The following is a 22,168-nucleotide window of genomic DNA, read 5'->3' as shown; positions in this document are numbered from 1 at the left end:
CTGGACAGTCTCTGACACTTCAAAATCATACAATTCTCAAAAGAATTACAAATATTTCAAGATCCTTATACCCACCCATTTCAACAGTTATCAAGACATTAGACTAGAAAAACAAAAACATCAAAGCAGATAGCCAGCCTTCCCTCAGTAAGGCTGGAAATTAAACTCAGAATGGACGGACAGCTCAGCAGTTAGAGCACTGGCTGCTCTTGCAGAGGACCTGGATTCAATCCCCAGCACCACATAGTGGCTGTAACTCCAGCTCCAGGGGGTCTATCACCCCATTCTGGCCTCTGTGGGCACTGCATACACATGGTGCATAGACATGCAGGCAGATAAACACTCACATATATAAAATAAAAATAAATATTTCTTAGCTAGGCGGTGGTGGTGCATGCCTTTAATCTCAGCACTCCCTGGAGGCAGAAGCACGTAGATCCCAATGAATTTTAGGCAAACCTCTCTACAGAGAGCGTCAACCAGGGCCACATAGTGAGGTCCTATCTCAAAACAACAAAAGGATGGACTAGAGAGATGGCTCAGTGGATAAAGGCTGACAATTTGAATTTGATCGCTAGGACTCACATGGTAGAAGGAGAGGACTCTTGAAAAGTCCTCTGAGCTCCATACATGCACTGTGGAGTGTAGACACACACACACACACACACACACACACACACACACACACACACACACACGTAATTAAAATTAATTTTAAAAATATTTAATAAGGAGACCAAGTATGATGGCTAATATCTGTAACCCCAGGATTTGAGAGGCTGAGACTGTGCTACAAGGTGAGTTTTAGGCCACCCCAGGCTACAGGGTATGACCTTGTCTTAAAAACAACAACAACAAAAAAATTATTGAAATGTGACAGATATGACTGGGGACATAGCTCAGTGGTAGCGCACTACTTGGCGAGCATGCATGAGGCCCTAGGTTCAATCCCAGTATCAACTCCATCCCACTCCCCAAAGGTAGTTTTAGCCAGGCCTAGGAGTGCAGCCTTCATGATCGCAGTACTCAGGGAAGTGAAGCAAGGGGACTGCCAGGAGTCAGAGGCCAGTTTTGGTTATACAGGGAGTTTTGTCTCAAAAACAAGGTGTGGCCAGGCATGGTAGTGTATACCCTTAACTCCAGCACTAGGGAGACAGAGGCAAGAATATCTCTGTGAGTTCAAGGCCAGCCTGACCTGTATGGGAGCTCCAGGACAGCCAGCCAAGACTACATCGAGACCTGGGGAAAAACAAAAACAAAAACAAAACCTCCAGGTATTGGTTTGAATGAGAATGGCCCCCAAAGTACATATATTTGAATGTTTGGTCGCCAGTGGGTGGAAATGTTTGGGAAGGATTAGAAGGTGTGGCCTTGTTAGAGGTGTATCACTAGGGTAGGCTTTGACAGCAATAGAAAACTTACTAAGGCCAGGCGGTGGTGGCGCATGCCTTTAATCCCAGGACTCGGGAGGCAGAGGCAGGCAGATCTCTGTGAGAGCCTGGTCTACAAAGTGAGTTCCAGGAAAGGCGCAAAACTACACAGAGAAACCCTGTCTCGAAAACACAAAAATAAACAAACAAACAAAAAAACTACATGAACTACATGAGATTCTGTCTCCAAAAAAAAAAAAGGATGAACTATGAATATGGCCAAAGTAGGCATGATACCTAGTATGACTTCTATATGAAGAGCTACACTCAGAAATACCTATTTTTGAGAATAGCACAGTGTGCTCAACCCCAATCCAAGTTACACAGGATGCTGAGGCAGGAGGATCATAAGTTAGAGATCAGCCTAGACTACAAAGTTGGAGGCCATCTCAGGAAAGTAAGCCTATTCTTTTCTCGGAAAGCAGAATGTTAAAAGACAACACTTCATAACATTTCATGTGCATGCAAGTGTTTTTTCTATAATAGCAGGTGAGTTTCACTTAAAATAATAATTTAGGCCCCTATTTGTTTTTTTTTGTTGTTGTTGTTGTTTTTTCTGACAAGGTCTCACTATATACCTCTCTAGCTGATGTGGACCTCTCTAGCTGATGTGGACCTCTCTATGTAAATCTGGCTAACCTTAAACTCACAGAAATCCACTTGTCTATGCCTCCTGAGTGCTGTGATTAAAGGCATGTGTCACCATGGCTGTCTCAAACCCCTAAATTTTTTAATATAGCTTTAAGAAATTATTTTCCTGAATAGTTTAAATATGTATCTGTATTTAAAACTAAATATACTTTACTTCTTTTGAAATGATCAAATTCAATGTGCACAGTGGAAACTCCATAGTCCTACATGAGGTTTGTGTGCACATTTTTAAAGGAATTTGTTTCCTGTGACACCAACACATGTATAGTTTAGCATTTCATCAATTATACATCCGATTCAAACTAATGGAGTTGACGGTGAGGAGACCATATGGCAAGACGTCACTGTGGGTAAAAAGGGAAACAACTCAAAGAAAAGGCATCATTCAACTCCAATAGTTTATCATCTCATTTTCTTATCAGTCATCATACTTCTCATTTCACTACCCAGGCTTTCGTTCAATGATCACATCCTAGACAGCATAAGTCCAGGATGGATTCTAAATGTGGCAGGAAGCCAACGAAGAATTATGATCTAGGAAGCAATACAGATATAGTTGTTCTTTAGCAAGATTAGTCCTGCTTTGATACATGGAGTAGATTAGGAAAGAAGACTGAGATGAACTATATCTATTTCTGCACTGCAGTGGAAGGCAGTCAACACCTCAGTTGTGCTAGTGATAGGATGAACTGGGAGGAACAAGCTGCAGAGCACAGGAGAGCAGTCAAGATGGAGGACTTTGAGAACCACACTGTCTGGACCCAAAGCCTAACTCTGTACCTTCCCAGCTTACAAAGTCTTACTTACCCTCTGTGCCTCAGTGTTCTTCCCTATAAAAGGGGGGACAAAAAGTAGTACCCAATTTACCTAATTATTCATTGGGTTATGAGTAAATGTTATTATGGAAGCACCCGGCTGGCACCCTTGGATTGTTGTTCAGTTGGGAAAGTGCCTACCTAGCAGCTCGAAGCCCTTGGATTCAACGTCTGACTAGTACCATATAAACCGGACATAGTGGCCCACATCCATAGTCCCAGCACTCCAGAGTTGAAGGCAAGAAAATCAGATCAAGGCCATTCTCAATTATATAACAAGTTTGAGGTCAGCCTGGTCTGCATGAAACCCTGTTTCAAAACAAACAAACAAAAATATTTTGGTAAAAAAAAAAGCAAGAGTTAAGGCAGGCATAGTGATGCATACCTTCAACCTCAGCACTTTCAAGGCAGAGCCAGGCAGATTCTGAGTTCAAAGCCAGCCTGGTCTACATAATGAGTTTCAGGATAGGCAGAGCCACATAATGAGGCCCTGTCTCGAAAAAATGACAACAAGAAACAAAACACATGAACAAACAAAAAATACCACAAACGAAAAGCAAGTGCTCATAGTGGTATAGAACTATAATCCTACCACTCATGAGTAGAGGCAGAAATGGCACAAGCTTGAGGCTAACTTGTTCTACATAGTGAATTCCAGTTCATTGGGGTTACATCTCAAGACCCTACCTCAAAAGACCACAGGAGAAGGAAAGGGAAAGGTTTTGGGTGCTATTTGGGGGGGGGGGGGTTGCAGAGCTAACCAAGAACACTGGGGCCAACACAAAGACAAGCAAACACATACACAGAAGCAAAGGGAAATGATGCTTCGTTATGAAGACTGATTACATCAGATGGAGGTTGGAAACATCCACTTGATCTGGTACATGTAAGCCATTCATGATTTTACCAAGAGCTGTTTCGGGAAAGTGATGGGGGGCAAGTGTGGTGACCAAAGACAAAGCCTTCATGAATGTGACTGTAAGAGAAGACAGAAGATGTAAACGCCTTCACAGAGTATGGAAAGGATTCTGTGCAGAGATAGGCAAGAGTTGGAATCATAGCACTTATGAAGGATGCTACAATCACTTCTGATGATACTCAGAGAAGAGTGTATTCTGTATTTTTTATATCTTTTTAAAATTGTATTCTGTATTTTCTTATAGGAGATTTAGCCTGGGTTACACATGATAAGCATAACACATGCCTAGCATGTGTGAGGTCTTAGATTCCATCCCTAGTACCACAAAAATAAAAGAGTAAAAAAGTAAAAAAAGACAGGCTGGAAAAATAGCTCAATGGTTAAGAGCATTGGCTGTTCTTCCAGAGGACCTGGATTCAATTCCCAACATCCACATGGCAGCTCAACTGTCTTGTTACTCCAGTTCCGGGGATCCAGCACCCTCACTCCAATGCACATAAAATAAAATAAATTATTAAAAAAAAAAAGTAAAGAAAATGAGTTGGTTAAATATGGTGGCTCATGCATGTAATCTCATCTCTTAGGAGGCTAAGGTAAGAAGATTGCCACAGCAAAGCAACCAATGATACACAGTGAGTTTAAAGCCTGTCTGACCCTGTCTCAAAAAAACCAAAACCAGAAAATCTATTCTAAATCCACATTTGCCAGATTCCTAGGTTAAAAAAATTAAATTTGCCAGGTGATAATGGAACACAACTTTAATCCCAGCACTCAGGAGGCAGAGGCAGGCAAATATCTTTTGAGTTTGAGGCCAACCTGGTCTACAGAGTGAGTTCCCGGACAGCCAGGGCTACAAGAAACCCTGTCTCAAAAATAAAAATAATAATAATTTATTCAATGCAAAATAACCTTGAGTTCCATACTCTCACAAAAGGAGCTATGGATACTGACAATAAACACATATTTCATAAAGCTTACTATAAGCCAGGCATGGTGGAATTTGCTTGTAATTCCATCACTTGTGAGGCTGAGGCGAGGTCAGACGTTCAAAATCATCCTGCTACATAGGGAGATTTTAGCCTGAGTTACAAGATACCCTATTATGAACTGTGAAGTATTTGGGTCTCTGGAGAAGACAACAGAGAATAAAACTTTGTTAAGATTACATTTATTTTATGTCTGTATGTACCTGTACATTTGTGTGTGTCATGATGAACATGTGCAGGTCAGAGAACAACCTGGGGAACAACCTGGGGCTCCCATTTCCTCAGTGGGCTAAAAAATTTGGCAAGCCAGGGCTGGAGAGATGGCTCAGAGGTTAAGAACATTGGCTGTTCTTCCAGAGTTCAATTCCCAGCAACGACATGGTAGCTCATAACCACCTGTAATTCAATCTGGTGCCCTCTTCTGGCATGTAGGCACAACACTGTATACACAATAAATAAGTATCTTTTAAAAAAAAAATTTTTTTTTAATTGGCAAGCCACAGTGATCCTCCTTTCTCTCCCTCAGAGAAGAGGTGCGGTGTGTGCAGAGAGCATGGTTCAGTACGTGGGTGTTGGGATCTGAACTCTGGTCTTCATGATTGCAAAGCAAGTACTCTTAACCACTAACCCATCCTATTGACTTGTGCTAGTGGGCAAACTGATTCCCAAATCTATATGGAATTGTAAGGGACCCAGAAGAGCCAAAATGAACCTTTGAAAGAAGAATAAAATAGGAAGACCCATACTTCTTTATTTCAAAGCTCCAGTAAATGAAGTGGTATGGTACTGGCACATGAACAGGCATGCAGATCAATGGAGCAGAATGGAGAGATCAGAACGAGCCCGCTTTACCATCAGCCGATTGTTGACATGGGTGACAAGACCATTCAAAAGGGAAAGAAAAGTGCTAGAAACAAATGGCACTGGGATGGCTGGAGAGGAGCTCGGAAGACCCTGACACCAAGTCCTGGGACAAAGGGAGAACCATGAAACACTAGAGGACAGCACAGGATCCTTGCATATCACACCAAAACCACAAACAACAAAAGGAAAAAAAAAAGGTAATTAGTTAGACTTTATCAAACAACAAAAAAAATCACTGTGCCTCAAGTAACACAACTAAGAAAAAGAAAGCCATAAAATAGGAGGAAATGCACAAATAAATGTTAAATCAGATAAATAACAAAGGACTTATATTTAGAATATATAAAGAACTCTTAAGACAACAATAAAAAGACAACCCAATTAAAAACAGGATGAAGCAAGTGATGCATAGCTCTCTACAGAGGAAACAGACACAATGGTCACCGAGCACATCAAAGGTGCTTGGCATTGTTGGGCATCAAGGGAAAACAGATCAGAAACCACACGAAGGTACGCAGGTACAACGCCTACAGCCCAGCTACTGAGTGAGGCTGCTGGAGCCCAGGAGTCTGAGCCAAGCCAAAACAACACGAAGTCCTTGTCTAAAAACCAGGAGCATGAGATTCTCCTTCACACCTATTAAAATAGTTGTTACAGAGTCAGAAAAGGAGACGACGAGTGTTCGGGAAGATGCGCACAGCGTTGGTGGGAATGTAAAATTCCAGTTGCTCTGGAAAACTGTCTGCAATTCCTCAAACGGCTAAACATAGTTCACTGAGTTACTACACAATTCAACAATTGTACTCCAGGCATTTACCTAAGGGAAAGGCACGTCCAGACTTCTGTGCACAGATACACACAACAGCATTATGCTTAACAGTGAAAATCTACAAACAACCTAAATATCTATCACCAGATGGTTTGGTAAGTTAATATGGGAAAAGATGAAAACATGGGGGGTGAGATGGCTCAGCTGGTAAAGATGCTTGTTTGCTCCTAACCTGACAAGCTGAGTTTGATCTCTGGAACTCAAGTAGTGGAAAGAGAGAACTAACTCACCAAAGAGTTGTCCTTTGAATTCTACATGTGCATCTCGGCACTTGTGTGCCCACACACATACTTATACATACACACAAATAAATGTGAATGAATGAAGGAAGGAAGGAAGGAATAAAGCCAGAGTCAGAGAGATGACTGGGTGGATAAGAACATTTGCTCCATAATTATGAAGACCAAGCCTGGGGGGAAGGACGCGGTGCATTCCTTTAATCCCAGGCAGAACTCTGTGAGTTCCAGGCTAACCTGGTTTAGGGTTACACAAGAAACCCTGTCTTGGAGGGGGTAAAGGGGAGACAAAACACAAGACTGGATGTGGTGGTACATGCCTTTAGGCCAATTTGGTCTATGCAGAGAATTTCAGGCTAGCCAGGCCTAAACAGTAAGACTCTTTAAAGTGCATGTCTTTAAAACATTCAGGGGACAGAGGCAGATGTATCTCTATGAATTTGAGGCCAGCCTGGTCTATATAACAATTTCCAGAGCAGCCAGAGCTACACATCAAGACCCTGTCTCAAAAAAAAAAAGTAAAAACGAACAAAAACCAAACCAGGAATGAAGGGGCTGAGGAGACAGCTAAGTTGGTAAATGTTTGCAAGGCATTCCATCCAGAATCCATGTAAAAATGTCAGGTGAGGTGGTGCTTGGAATCCTAGAGCTGGGGAGGCAAAGACAAAAACTACCCTGGGACTCAATGGCAAACCAGTGTAACCTAACTGAGCTCCAGGTCAACAAAAAATTCAATCAAAGAGGGTGGACAGTGTTCCTGAGGATGACACCAAGATTGTCCTCCAGATACATATGCCCCTGCACACTCACACTCACATACACACACTGGAATATTATTTAGCCCTAAAGAATAAAATTGTGTCATTACCAAGAAAATCAACAGAACTGAGATCACATTACAGAACTGAGATCATGTTAAGCAAAATAGACTAGACTCCGATAAGTAAAAATCTACTTTATGTATATGGGTGTTTCATCTTCATGTATGTATGTGTACCACATAAATGCAATAAGTATATCTTTTAAAAATAAGGAATAGGGGCTGGAGAGATGACTGTCCTTCCAGAAGTCCTGAGTTCAATTCCAGCAACCACAGGTGGCTTGTGACCATCTATATTGAGTTCCGATGCCCTCTTCTGGCCTGCAGGCATACATGCAGACAGAACACTTGTACATTAAAAATATATATACATAAATAAATAAAAAATTTGAAAAAGGAATAAAGGGGTTAAGCAATTGCTCAAATAAGACATGTATTCTCCTGTGGCTATATCTAACTTAAAACAGTGGAAGGAAAGTACCAACTCTGAAAGCTGTCTTCTGACTTCAGCATCTGTGCCAAGGCACACTCATGCTCACATACATACACATGGCACACTTGTGCTCACGTACATAAAAAATAAGCAAATGTGAAAAGTGGTGGAGTGTTGTAGAAAATATGAAAATCAAGAAATGAATGTAGTATCCTTTCAATCCCAGCACTTGGGAGGCACAGGCAGGCAGATCTCTCAGTTCAAGGTCAGTCTGGGCTACAGAGTGAGTTCCAGGACAGCAAAGAAACCTTGTCTCAAAAAAAAAAAAAAAAAAAGAAAAGAAAAGAAAGAAATGAGGCCAGGCAGTGGCGGGCGGCATATGCCTTTAATCCCAGCACTTGGGAGACAGAGGCAGGTGGATCTCCGTGAGTTTGAGGCCAGCCTGGTCTACAAAGTGAGTTCTAGGATAGCCAGGGCTGTTACAGAGAAACTCTGTCTTGGAAAAAGAAAAGAAAAGAAGTGAAGGTGTACCCTCAAAAGATAATAGCCATTTCTTTTTTATCTATTTTAAGTATTTTTTTAAATTTATTTACTTTATGTATATAGGTGTTTTATCTACATACCAGAAGAGGGCATCGGATCCCATGGGTCTACGGTTATAGACAGTTGTGAGCTGACATGTGGGTGCTAGGAACTGAACCCAGGACCCTGGAGTAGCAGCTGGTGCTCTTAACTGCTGAGTCATCTCTCCAGCCTTATGTTTCTTTTTTAAGGATTCGCTTGATTTGTATGTGTAACACGTGTGTGAGGACACACACCTCTGCCAGATCCCCTGGAGCTGGAGTTATAGGCAGCTGTGCCCCACTATGTGGGTGCTGGGAACTGAACACCAGTCCTCTGCAAAAGTAATGTACACTCTTAAATAAAAAGCCAGCTCTCCAGCCCACCCCAATATCAAGGACTCAAAAGGCTGAGCAAAAAGGACACTTGAGCCTAAGATTTTGCAACAAGATCACCTTAGGCTACATAGTAAGGCACTCATATCCCCCCCCCAAGAAAAAGAAAAAAAAAAAGCCAGGCATGGCAGTGCACATCTGTAATTCTAGCACTCAGGAGGTAGGGCAGAAAGATCAGTTCAAAGCCAGCCTCAGCTTCATAGTAAATTTAAAGTCAACTGGGTATACATGAGACCCTGACTCAATAAGAAAACAAAATAAAATAAAATGGGGGCACTAATTAGCTAATTCCATATTTTATGGAAAAATAAGGAAAAATACCCAGGAAAAGAACAAGGGGCAATGTATTGATTATATTCTATAATCAAGAACGGACTGATCAATAAAGCAAACAGTAATCCCATACTAAGCACTCCATAGATAGATTTCAAATGCAAAACAAAAAGTGGGACTACTTAGTGAGGATGCTCAGTAGTGGGCAGGCATCCAGAGAAAAGGTAGACTTCTAGGTCTGCCTCAGTGCTTCCTCAAACTACGTTTGTAGCCAGGCTGTGATGGGGCATCCCCTTAATCCCACAGGCAGAGGCAGGTAGATCTCTGAGTTCAAGGCCAGCCTGGTCTACAGAACTAGTTCCAGGACAGCCAGGGGTACACAGCGGAAACCCTGAGTCAAAAAAAAAAAAAAAAACCCACAATAATAATAATAATAATAGTAATAGTAATAATAATATGAAAGTACCAAAAACCACAACACTATCCATTTCAATTTTAGCTAAAAATAGTATTAGTTCAGGATGATCTTTCTTTTTTTTTTTTTTTTTTTTGGTTTTTCGAGACAGGGTTTCTCTGTGTAGCTTTGCGTCTCTCCTGGAACTCACTTGGTAGCCCAGGCTGGCCTCGAACTCACAGAGATCCACCTGGCTCTGCCTCCCGAGTGCTGGGATTAAAGGCCTGCGCCACCACCGCCCGGCTCAGGATGATCTTTCTTAAACACAAAATATTATACTAAAGTTGCTCAAAGATGGCTTATTGGCTAAGAGTTAATAAGGCTCTTACAGAGGACTTGAGTTTTGGTCTCAGCATACATGTCCTGCAGCTCACAAATGCCTGTAACTCCTGCTCCAGGGGATCCAATGACCTTTTTTGGACTCCAAGGATACTGGCACTCACACATGAACACACACACACACACACACACATATCACATAATTAAAATTTTTTTAATTAATCTTTTAAAAGCTTTACTCAAAAAGACTAATAAACTAATAAACATCGTTTAATTCCTGCTGGAAAAATCTATCTATAAACAAGGTCAAAGATAAATTAAAGAACCTTAGAAAATATCTGCAATATATGTCAAAGAATTGTAAGTACAAGTTTCCTTAGAACATGAGTTCCTATAAATAATATAAAATATTTCAATAGAAAACCGAATAAAATCTATAAACAGAGACTATAAGAAAATGAAACAAATATGGCTCTTTCACTTGCTGAAAAGATGCTTAAGAAAATATTCCTATTAAACTGGCAATTTAAGAAGTTGTTTAGGGCTTCAGAGAGATGGCTCAGTAGTTAAGAGCATCCATTGTTCTTCCAGAGGACCCAGGTTCAATTTCCAGTACCCATATGTAATACTAGTTCCAGGGTATCTGATGCCTTCTTCTGACCTCTGAAGGCACCCAGAACACACACGGTGCACAGATATACATGCAAGCAAAACATTCATACATGCTGAAAAATAATAATAATAAAAGTTTAGCCAGGCATAATGGTAAATGACTGTAATCCCAGCACTTAAGAAGCAGAAGACAATTTCTACACATTTCAGGCCAGTCTGGGCTACATAGAAAGACCCTTTTTCAAAAATCAAGGGGTGCTGGGTGGTGCTGGTGCACGCCTTTAATCCCAGCACTCAGGGAGGCAAAGCCAGGAGGATCTCTTTGAGTTTGAGGCCAGCCTGACCTACAGAGCAAGATCCAGGACAAGCAGCAAAACAACACAGAGAAACCCTGTCTCGAAAAACAAACAAAACAAAACAAACAAACAAACAAAAAAATCAAGGGGGCTTGCGGGGTATGGTGGCACAAGGTTTTTAATCCCAGCCCTCAGAAGGCAGGAAGAGCTCTGTGAGTTTGAGGCTAGCCTGGTCTACACAGGGAGTTCCAGGTCAGCCAGTGCTATGGAGTGAGACCCAGTCTCAAAAACAAACCAACCAAACCTCAATCTCTGGCCTGGGGGAATAGCTTCAGGGTAGCAAGCTTTCCAATGATGTACAAAGCCTGGGCGGGCTCCATCCCTAGTACTTAGAAGGACAGGAGGTTGGGGGCAATCCACTCCATTACCAAGAGACCAAGCAGTCACCAGCACTCTAACACTGTCATCAGACATGACCGGGCACCACTGCTATGAAGGGCAATTGGACAGTTCATCGAGGTTTAAACAGTGCTTCTAGAATTTTCCTGCGAGACAAAGATCCTAAGTGTAAAATCCCTCATACACAGGGCAATTCACTGTGTCACTGTAGGAGGAGACTGCACTTGCAAGCCCCATCTAGCATATCTAAACATACAGCACCCCCAGACCAAGCAAATGGCACACACCCCAAGAAAATGTATCGCTGTTTGTTACTAGGGAGAGAAGCCAATGGGTAGGGTCAAAGATAGAAAGAAAACTTGCTTTCTGCCATGTGTTGTTTTGTTTTGCTTTTTTGCTTTTGAGACAAGGTTTCATGTTGCTCAAAATGGCCTCCAACTCAAATGACGCTCTGTAGTGGAGGAGACCTGGACTTCCTGCCTCTTCCTCCTGTGGCTGGGATCACAGACATGTACTACCATGTGTGGCTATCACATGCTCTTTCTACCATTTAAATTTTACACATTTCTATTTGTTTGTTTGAGACAGGGTTTCTCTGTGTAGGCTTGCCTGTCCTGGAACTTGCTCTCACAGAGAGGTAGCCTACAACTCAGAGATCAGACTGTGTCTGCCTCCCAAATCCTGGGATTAAAGGCAAGCGCCACCATCCAGCCACATTTCTTTCTTTCTTTTTTTTTTTTTTTTGGTTTTTTGAGACAGGGTTTCTCTGCGTAGCTTTGCGCCTTTCCTGGAACTCACTTGGTAGCCCAGGCTGGCCTCGAACTCACAGAGATCCTCCTGTCTCTGCCTCCCGAGTGCTGGGATTAAAGGCGTGCGCCACCACCGCCCGGCGCCACATTTCTTATTTAAGACTTTTTTTTAGGTTTTTTTTGTTTTGGTTTTTCGAGACTGGGTTTCTCTGTGTAGCTTTGTGCCTTTCCTGGAACTCGCTTTGGAGACCAGGCTGGCCTCGAACTCACAGAGATCCACCTGCCTCTGCCTCCTGAGTGTTGGGATTAAAGGTGTGTGCCATCATCGCCCAGCCTTACTTAAGACTTTTAAATTAAGATTTCAGGACTATTTTTCACCCAGCATTACCAACTGTTCAGTACTTTTTTTTCTCTTTGTCTGTTTCTATGTTAGCAATGATATTTAACTGTTTTTCCCTACTAACACATTCCCTTAATTAAACTCATATATTAAAACGTAATACTAACTTGTATTTTGTTCCACAATTCCCTTGTTCTCTAAATGCTTAATCTACAAAATATCACCCTCATTTCCTACTTTTTCCCTGGGTATATAAAGATTATTAATTACTGAGGACTAAAAACCTGTGAATGTCTTGGCCTGTGAGGTAAATACATCATCACTGCTGTATCTTGGAAAATAGTAGAAAGGGGCCAGCAAGATGACTCAGAGGTAAAGGAGCTTGCTGCCAAGTCTGACGACCTGAGTTCTAGTTCCAGGACCCACATGGTAGACAGAGAAAACTGACTCCCTAAAGTCCTTTGACTTCCATATGCACATTGTGACACGCTCATACACATACAGACAATAAGTGATTCTGTTTTTAAAGAAAAAATATTTTAAAAAGATAGCAGAAAGGGAAGACAATATTCAAAATTTCAAAACACTGTACTGGGACTATGTCTGATACACTACCAGATACTTTTAAGAACTCGATATTATCTGTTTGTCTGGAGCCAGTGGGGCTATGGAGGATTGAACTACAATAATCAAATCAAATCATTGCACATTAGTATCTTATACATAATGCCAATACATTCGTTTTTATTTTATTTATTTATTTATTTATTTATTTTTGGTTTTTCGAGACAGGGTTTCTCTGTGTAGCTTTGCGCCTTTCCTGGAACTCACTTGGTAGCCCAGGCTGGCCTCGAACTCACAGAGATCCGCCTGTCTCTGCCTCCCGAGTGCTGGGATTAAAGGCGTGCGCCACCACCGCCCGGCTCGTTTTTATTTTTTAATAAAATAAATATCTTAATTTTATGTGTACAGGTGTTTTGCCTGCATGTATGTCTGTGTACCACACATGTGCCTGGTGCCTGTGGAGGCCAAGGAGGATATCAGATCCCCTGGAACTGGAGTTATAAATGGTTGGTTATAAGTCACTATGTGGATGTTGGGAATCAAACCCTGCATCTCTGAAAGAGCAGCCAATAATCTTAACCTCTGAGCTCTCTCTACAGCTCCTAGTTAAAAAATTTTAAGACATTACATTGTGGTATAAGGATATAAGTGTGTGTGTGTATGCACAGAAACATGGTATGTCTTTCCCAAGAATATTCACACACAAATGCTACATGTGCCTAAGGAGAAACAAATAATACTAGGAGAGGGTACCGGGAGAACGGACCATGTCAGGAAGGCAAGAGAAGGCTCCCATGGGGAAAAAGACAACTGAGAGTCAACACAACAAGTTACATTAGAGAAGGGATCGATGGAGGCCCCTGCAGGACAGAACAAACGCAGTGGCTGCCTGTGTTGAGAGAGAGAGCGAGAGCAGACGACAAAATGGAGGACTACCCAAGGGGAGGACACAGACACTGAGAGCAATGAAATAGCAAGAAAGACTGGGTGCGATGGCACATGCCTGCATCCCACTACTCTAGAAGCTGAAGCAGGAGGATAGACAGGGGTGAGACCCTATCTTAAAAACAAAAAAGCCAGAAAAGGGCTGTAAGCAGAGATGAGGAAAGATTCTGGACTGTCCAAGACCAGTACCATACGAAAGAAGAAGGTGCTAGTGGACTAGAAGAGTACTCAGAAGCTACTGTGGTAAACTGCAGGACAATGACCACAAGAACTAGTCACGGCAGGAGCAAAGAAACAAGACTAGGTAGCTAATTACAACCGAAGCTGGTGGGGAGCTTGAGGAGGTCACCCCGATTTAAGGTTCCCATAAGCAAATGGGTAAAGATGCTCCCACCAAGCCAGCTAGTAGCACAAGCCTTTACTCCCAGCGCTAGGAGGTAGAGGCTGGAGGAGCACTGTGAGTCCAAGGCTACCCTGGTCTACACAGGAAGCTCTAGAACAGCCAGGGCTACATAGCGAGACCTTGTCTTTTTAATTTTTTTTTTCAAAAGATGCCATCCCTGAAAGGCAGTGGGAGCATTCTAGGAAGATCACCAGGTTGTACTGCTTTGCTTCACAGGGACTGGGAACAAGGTAGAAATGTAAAAGGGAAGAAAAAAAGGTTCTTCCAGTATGTGGGAGCTAGTACCAGAGGTCAAAAGAGATGGAAAATTAATACACCACATGGGGGGGGGGAGACAGGCCTGCAGGGTCAGCCATGAAACAGACCTACACATTCCTATTCCTCCATACCATTTAAAACCTTTTAAATTATCTCAAAATAGAGTTAAGAGATTTAATATGCAATACCTGTGAGAACAAAAGGTTAGTATGAAATAATTTCTAAAGTATATTACTGAGATATCAGACATTTTCCGAATTTGACAATGAGGGAAAAATGGAGAATGCCTGTGTGTGGGGAAGGAGGAATTGAGTGCCAGCCTGGAAGAAAATAAGCAGAACCAAGACTGATGACTCCACTTCTCGAATTTTCACAGTTTAAGCACGTTTTATCTTCACCTCTGGACAAATGGCTGTTCTTGTCCTCGTGTGCTAAGGGAATGCAGAAATAGCGCCATACTTCAGGCCCTTATTTGAAATCATGGCTTCCACCGCCCTCATGTGGTAGCAGTGAGGAACTGCACCAACATGTTACAGGACCCTGAGAAAGCCCACATGAAGTTCATGGTATAATAATTAATCCATGACCAAAGACTTAAAGATTGCGGTGGCAGAGGGCAACCTGGAATAGTGCTTACCAAGGGATTTATCTTCTAGGCTAGCAACACACAAAAATCTATGGTTTTGTTGTTAACTGGGGACAACAAAAAAGATGTCTCCTTTTTTTCTTTTTTCATGTTAAAAATCACGTATTTAGTAATTCCAGGATACCCAGTCTGATACTGTCATTTCAAATCCAATTCATGGTATATTTGGCTATTTACAAATGTCTCAATCTTATTTTAGTGGCACATACAAATGGATTAATGAAAACTTCTGGCACACATTAAAACCACATCACAAATATTAGTAATTGTCTCATTGAGTAAGTAAAATTCCCTTTGTTATCTTCAAATTAATCAACTGATTTTTCACTACCTAAAAGAACACAAATCACAGTAATAAACACAATTCAGAAACCATCAGGTTCTCAAAACTGATCGAAACAAATATATCACTGATACAATCAACTTAACACTAGTCACACATACACAAAAAAACATGGCGAAGCTCTAATACATCATTCCTGACAGTTCTCTTCACGGTAAGAAAACACGATTGCCCAATATAATGACTGGCATTCCGTGCATGTTTAATTCTCTACCTTTCTTTTAACAAACTGAAAATTCTTTTATAAATGTATTCTTTGAAAACTGTTTACACACATATCATTTTGACTCTGGGCTTTTTTTTTTTTTTTTTTTTTTTGAGGCATGTGAACTCCAAGACCAGAACATTAAATTATAGCAATAGGTACATTTTTTTCCAATTTTCAGTTTTGACCCAGGGTCACAGCATCATTTGTTTCTTTATATTCTTGATCTTCATTTTCCCCTTTTAAAATCTAGACACCATTATCCATTCTGTCTCTGGACATCCCCAAATATTAATGATTCAACCGTTTTCCTTAATCTTTTTGGTTTTCTTTCCCATATACTCCCCAGCCAACATTCACACCCACACACACTCACACACACACATTCATTCACACACACACACACACACTTTCACATGCTCATTCCGTTTCAAAATACTTAACTCTTACACAGTTAGGTGGCTTTTTTTTTTTCTTTTAAACAAAATCACTCTTGTATTGCCCGTCTCCTCTCAATTTGGCACTCTTTTCCAAATAATTTTCCACAGCTAAACACCCATGCCTTTCTTTCACAACACCAATGTGCGGAAGGGGAAAAGATTAGGAACCAGGCAAGCAAATCATTTGGGAATGTCAAAGAGACAGTGGCCTCTCCTTCGAGAGGAAAACAACTCTCATCCCCGAGCTGTGGACACAGCGAGACTTTTCTTCAGGCGTGCTCTGGTCCCCCTCCTGACCTCAACGCCACCTTCCCGGGGCTCTGCCTCCCTGTCCTCGGCTGTGTGTCCGAGGAGCAGCCAGAGCCCGGCGGCCGCCACCTTCTCGCCGGCAGCAGCCCCACCACTCACCTGGCAGGTGCGGCCTTCCGGAGAGCTGCACGAATCGGTTGAGCTGGCCGGTGCCCCGACCCCCGCCGGCCATGCCGACCCCGCTACCCCCGCCGGCCCCGCCGGCCCCGCCAGCCCCGCCGGCCGCGCCTCCGCCTCCTCCCCGCCGGCGGTTTCGATCCCAGCCCTGGGCAGCCGACATGGCCCGCTAACGATTGCCGCAGCCCGGTCCCGGCAAGCCCCTGCCCCGGCAGCGCGAGCCTGAGCCTCCTTCCCGGGCTCCTCAAGAGACCAGGGAGACAGGAGCCGGGGGAGCGCCGGGCTCACCAGCAACCAATGGCTGGCCGCCTTGGTGACAGAGAACCAATGAGCAGTCTCTTTCTTGGCAGGTGGAGGGAGGCGGGGAGAGACGTGGTAACCATAGCTATAGCTAAAAAAGGGCGGGGGGGAGAAAAGGCAAAAGCAGTCGCTCATAGAGCGTATCGACCTCCCCGAGCAAGCCCGCTTCTCCGGGATGCGGGGTCCTCAGACCAGCCAGTCGAAAGCCGAGCGGGGAGGCTACGCCTGAAGAGACTCCCAGACAGGGCGGCTACCCGGGGCTGGTCGGTGCTCCAGTACTCTGTCCCATTCGCATTGTATTCAGAAGTATCATATGTACACAACGCATGTATTTGGTGTCAGTACATCTGTCTCCAGCTCTGCAGATTGAGAACCTGTCTGCGGACTGTTGGCACACACAAAGGGCTCGTGGGGGGTAAGGGGGGCGGAGTCAGGGATGAAATCTGAAAAACGAGTTATTCCTGGGTTTCATCATTTGTTTTGTCCCTTAGTGGCATTGGCAGGACCCTTCTCCGCTATAAGTCACGTCCCAAGCAAACAGCTTTAAACCTAATCAGCAAATACCGAAAAGCCGTTCAATCTTAAGAGTAATCATAGAAACACAAATGAAAACTCCAACGAGAAAACCTTTCAGGCTCCTCACATACATACATCAGTGAAGATCTTTAAATAACACACGACTTGTGTGTGCCGTGCCACCAAAACATACTCTCATAGGTGACCGATGGCCATGTAAATGTTTTATCTGGGGGGATGGGGGCGTGGGCGGGAGACAAAAACCAACCTCAATCCTTTTACAATATACACAATGAAAGACATGTAAAATTAAGTAAATGACAGCAAACAGAACGGACGATATGATTTAAAAATCAAATGTATGTATCAGAAATTCCCGTTGTTCCAAAATTAAACAGAAAATTTGGCTTTGAACTTGGTGGGGCGCAGTGCAAAATGAGAAAATGCAGATGCACACTGCTGTTTCCAAATAAGGAAGAAGGATATAAATTTCTCAGGGGAAAACAAAACTTTTCAAGGTTCTGAGATCTGTTCTGATGGACTGCTGGCCCCCTTGATATTTCACACAGGAGAACCTTACACGTTGAATTTTTTTTTTTTTTTAAGGATTGGGAGTGGGGGAGGAGAAAGTGCCAAGTGCCGGGATGAGAAATATTCTTTGATCCTAGTGAGCGAATTTCATGTCACCACGAGCCTTGTGCTATTGTATCCCCACGCCCAGTTTCTGTAGGAAAAGAAGTATTTTATTCATTATGCATTATAAAGCAGTTTATTAACGTTTGACATCTGGGGGAGGCGGGGGTGGGGGGGTGGGGGGGGGGAGGAAGCCTGTGGTGCTAGGGAATGTAGGTAGCTGAGTCGCTTAAAGTGCTTGTCTAGCACTTACCAAGCTCTGGGTGCAGTCCCCACACTGTCTAAAACAGCATGGTGGCACCCTTGTAATCCCAGCACTGAGGAGATGGTGGCAGGAAGATCAGGCATTCAAGTCCAACCTCAGATATAAACCAAGTTCAAGGCCAATCTTAACTACATTATCTCCTGTCTAAAAAAAAAAAAAAAAAAAAAAAAACAGGACAGGGGCCAGAAGGATGAGTGCAGAGCACTGGCTGGCTTTCCAGAGGACATAGGTTCGATTCCTAGCACCCACATAGCAGTTCACAACCATTTGTAATTTCAAATCCAGGACTAAACACTCTCTTATGATTTCCTCCAGGTGTTGGGCATGCAAGTGATGCACAAACAGACAGAAAGCAAAACACCCAGACACAACATAAAATTTAATTAAATTAAAGGACAGGACCAAACAGAACAGTAGAATTCCAGTGTGATAGTGCTTGCCTGCATCCCAGCCCAGCACTTCACTGGTCGAAGCAGGAGGCTCACAATTTCAAGTTCCTTAGCTGTGTGATGAGCTTAAAGCCAGTCTGTGATACATGAGGCTCCCTCAACCACGCCCCAAAAGCAAACTCTGTGGTTCTAAACTATGAAAAACAAAATTAAGGAGAATTAATTTTTCTTTCCTTTTTTCTTTTAAAGGAAGCATTTAATTGGGGGCTTACTTACAGTCTTGGAGGGTCAGTCCCTTATCATCATAGTGGGGAACAGACAAACATGGCACTGGAGCAATAACTGAGAGCCTGTGGGGTGTGTGTGTGTGTGTGTGTGTGTGTGTGTGTGTGTGGTTTTTCAAGACAGGGTTTCTCTGTGTAGCTTTGGTGCCTTTCCTGGAACTCACTCTGTAGCCAGGCTGGCCTTGAATTCACAGAGTTCTGCCTGCCTCTGCCTCCCAATCTTTCCTTTTTTTTTTTTTAAGATTTATTTACTTATTATATATACAGTGTTCTGTCTGCATGTATCCCTGACTGCCAGAAGAGGGCACTAAATATCATTATAGATGATTGTGAGCCCCCATGTGGTTGTCAGGAACTGAACTCAGGACCTCTGGAAGAATAACCAGTGCTCTTAACCTCTGAGCCATCTCTCCAGCCCCCTATACTCCATCTTTCTAGCCCCCATGTTAATTTCTAAAGAACTGTACAACCTCGCTGGAGAGACAACTGCAGTTAAGAGCACTGGTTGCTCCTCCAGAGGACTTGAATTTGATTTTCAGTATCTACATGGCAGTTTACAACCATCTATAACTCCAGTCCCAGAGAATCTAATTCCCTCTTCTGGCCTCCACAGCACCATGCACACATAAGGTGCACAGACATACATGCATACAAAACACCCATACACATACATGTGTGTTTGTTTTGTTTGTTTTTTTTAAGAATTGGGCCAACTGATTAACCCAATACTACTGTAAGGGAATGTTCTCTTTATAGGAGTATTTCTACATAAACAAGATATGTTAGAATACCACCAGTGTGTCACCATTAATAATTAAGAGATCCTTCCACTCGAATGCCAGCCAGCACTAATATCACATGACAATATATGTACCTTCAGAACATAACATGACTATGCAGTAGGCTTAAGGGAAAGGAAAAAACAAACAATGAGAACTGGTGAGCGCAGGTAAATGGCTCAGTGGGTAAAGGCAGAGAGGATGTAGGAGCTGGGAAGAAACACTGGGAAACTGTTCACTGCATTTGAAACTAATGATGGTTATGGCTGCCTGCACAAGATCAAGCTGACCACATTCCACAGTGGGTGTGTAGGGGGTGGGCAGTGGTCATGAGGTTCTACTCTACTTCTAGCTGAGGAACTGGGGACATCTGATGGCTGCTGGGGGGCGGTCATTTTTCTTTAAAGGTGTGGCTACTGGTAGTTGCCCATGCTCCAGTGTGGGGACCCACACCCATACCATGTAAGGAACACCAACTGGACTCGTGGTTATTAAAAAAAATTTTTTTCTAGAGCTATGGTTCATGAGTTAAGAGTGTTTATTGCTCTTCTAGAGGACCCCGGCTTCAGTCCCAGCACCTACATCAGGCAGTTCATAACTGGACACATGTGGTAAACATAACTTCATGCAAGCATACACAGGTACACATAAATAAAGATAAATAAACCTTTAAAAAGTTGCTGGACATGGTGGTACACACCTTTAATTCCAGCCACTCAAGAGCTGGAGGCAGATGGATCTCTATGAATTGGAGACTAGTCTGGTCTGCATAGTTCCAGGCCAGCCAGAGCTACATAGTGAGATACTATCTCCAAAGGAGCAGGGTTAGCTGGAGAGATGGTTTAGCAGTTAAGAGCACGGGCTACTCTTCCAGAGGAACTGTATTCCATTCACAGCACCCACATGGTGGTTCACAACCTTCTGTAACTCCAGTTCCAGGAGATATAACACCCTCTTCTGGCCTCTGTGGCCAACAGACAAGAACGTGGTACACAGTCATACATGCGAACACTGACACATATACATTAAAAAAAACAAGTGTTGGACTGGGTGGTGGTGGTGGCACATGCCTTTAATCCAAGCACTTGGGAGACAGAGGCAGGTGGATCTCTGCGAGTTTGAGGCCAGCCTGGTCTATGAAGTAAGTTCCAGGACAGCCAGGACTGTTACATAGAGAAACTCTGTCTTGAAAAACCAAACATTTAAACAAATAAATAAATAAATAAATAAACTTTAATAAAGAAAATTAGGTGGAAATATTTATAGCTAAACCCCTATGATAGAGCTAGAAAAAACAGTTCAGTGGTTAAGAGTACTGGCTGCTCTTTCAGAAGACTCAAGTTTAATTCTCAGAACACAATGGTGGTTCACAACCATTTGTAATTCCAGTTCCAGGGGATCCGATACCCTCTTCTGGGCTCCCCAAGGCACACAGACAAGCATGCAGGCAGAAGAACACCTGTACACATAAAAATAAATAAATAAACCTAAAACATCATGATGTTAATACTTAGTATGTGTCTTAGAACAATGGGAGATGGGGGTGGGGCAGGAACATGGTAGCGTGGGATGGAGGACACTGGAGAAAGGCGGTAATTCAGATTAGGATTGCTAAGAATTGATGTTAACTACAGCTGGGTGATGGGGCCTCAGAGTTCACTGTATTCTCGCTCTAGTTTTTAAAAAGCAGATTTGATTTTTCTCCCTCTCGTAGAAAGGTTTTTAAAAATAGTTCCTGAAGGAACACTTCTAGATTACACTAGTGTAGACTATGAACTTGGGCTGATAATGACATGTCAACACTGGTTCATCGATTTTAACAAACGAGCCACACGCGGGCGCAGTGTGCTGATGGATGGCCAGAGGACACAGCAGGGACAGGATGGCTGTGAACTCTCTGTGCGTTCTATTTAATCCGCCGTGAACTGAAAATCACTCTGAAAAAAAAAGTCGTTTGATTAAAAGTGGGATTTGTGGGAAACCCTGCCCAGGAACTAGGAAAAGCTAGAAAACTCTTCCCTGGAGATAGTCAAATAGAGAGCTCTACTGTGGAGGATCGGATGAACTATAGAACCTTTTGTTTGTTAAGAGAGAGTTTTATGTAGCTCAGGCTAACCTTGAGCAAAGGATGTCCTATGTAGCAAAGGATAGAAAATCGTGAACTTCTCCTCCTGCCTCTACTTTCCGAGTGCCATTATGCCCGATTTATATGGCGTATGCTAGGCAGACACAATCCCTACTGAGCTACATCCCCCTCCCTCAGAGCCTTTAAACCCCCTCTCACGCTCAGTTGGGCATTCGATCACTATTTGAGCACAAAAGGATTGTGTTTAGCAAAACTAGATTTCCAGAAGCCCAGTAACTTGAGTTGTGTCTAAGATACAGACCTAGAATTGGTTTACTTGTTTGCTTGGTTATTTATAATTTTGAT

General features: G+C 42.8%; 1 protein-coding gene across 2 annotated transcripts in view; it reads right to left on the bottom strand.

Annotated features, from left to right (window-relative positions):
* Klhdc10 (kelch domain containing 10) overlaps positions 1 to 16,838 on the bottom strand; it is a 56,987-nt gene extending 40,149 nt beyond the window's left edge. The window contains exon 1 of one of the 2 annotated variants that reach the window (XM_052719360.1): positions 16,554 to 16,838. In XM_052719360.1, the coding sequence (XP_052575320.1) occupies positions 16,554 to 16,734 (181 nt within the window). In that variant the 5' untranslated portion in view covers positions 16,735 to 16,838. The remainder of the gene's footprint in view (positions 1 to 16,553) is intronic. The other variant, XM_052719361.1, reaches the window with a different exon arrangement.
* Between the last annotated feature and the right edge of the window lie 5,330 nt (positions 16,839 to 22,168).

Source organism: Peromyscus californicus, unplaced genomic scaffold (assembly GCF_007827085.1).
Source record: "Peromyscus californicus insignis strain IS unplaced genomic scaffold, ASM782708v3 Scaffold_6__1_contigs__length_162567912, whole genome shotgun sequence".
Taxonomy (NCBI): Eukaryota; Metazoa; Chordata; class Mammalia; order Rodentia; family Cricetidae; genus Peromyscus; species Peromyscus californicus.
Note: the sequence above shows the minus strand (reverse complement) of the source record. Positions and strands in the feature narration are given on the sequence as shown.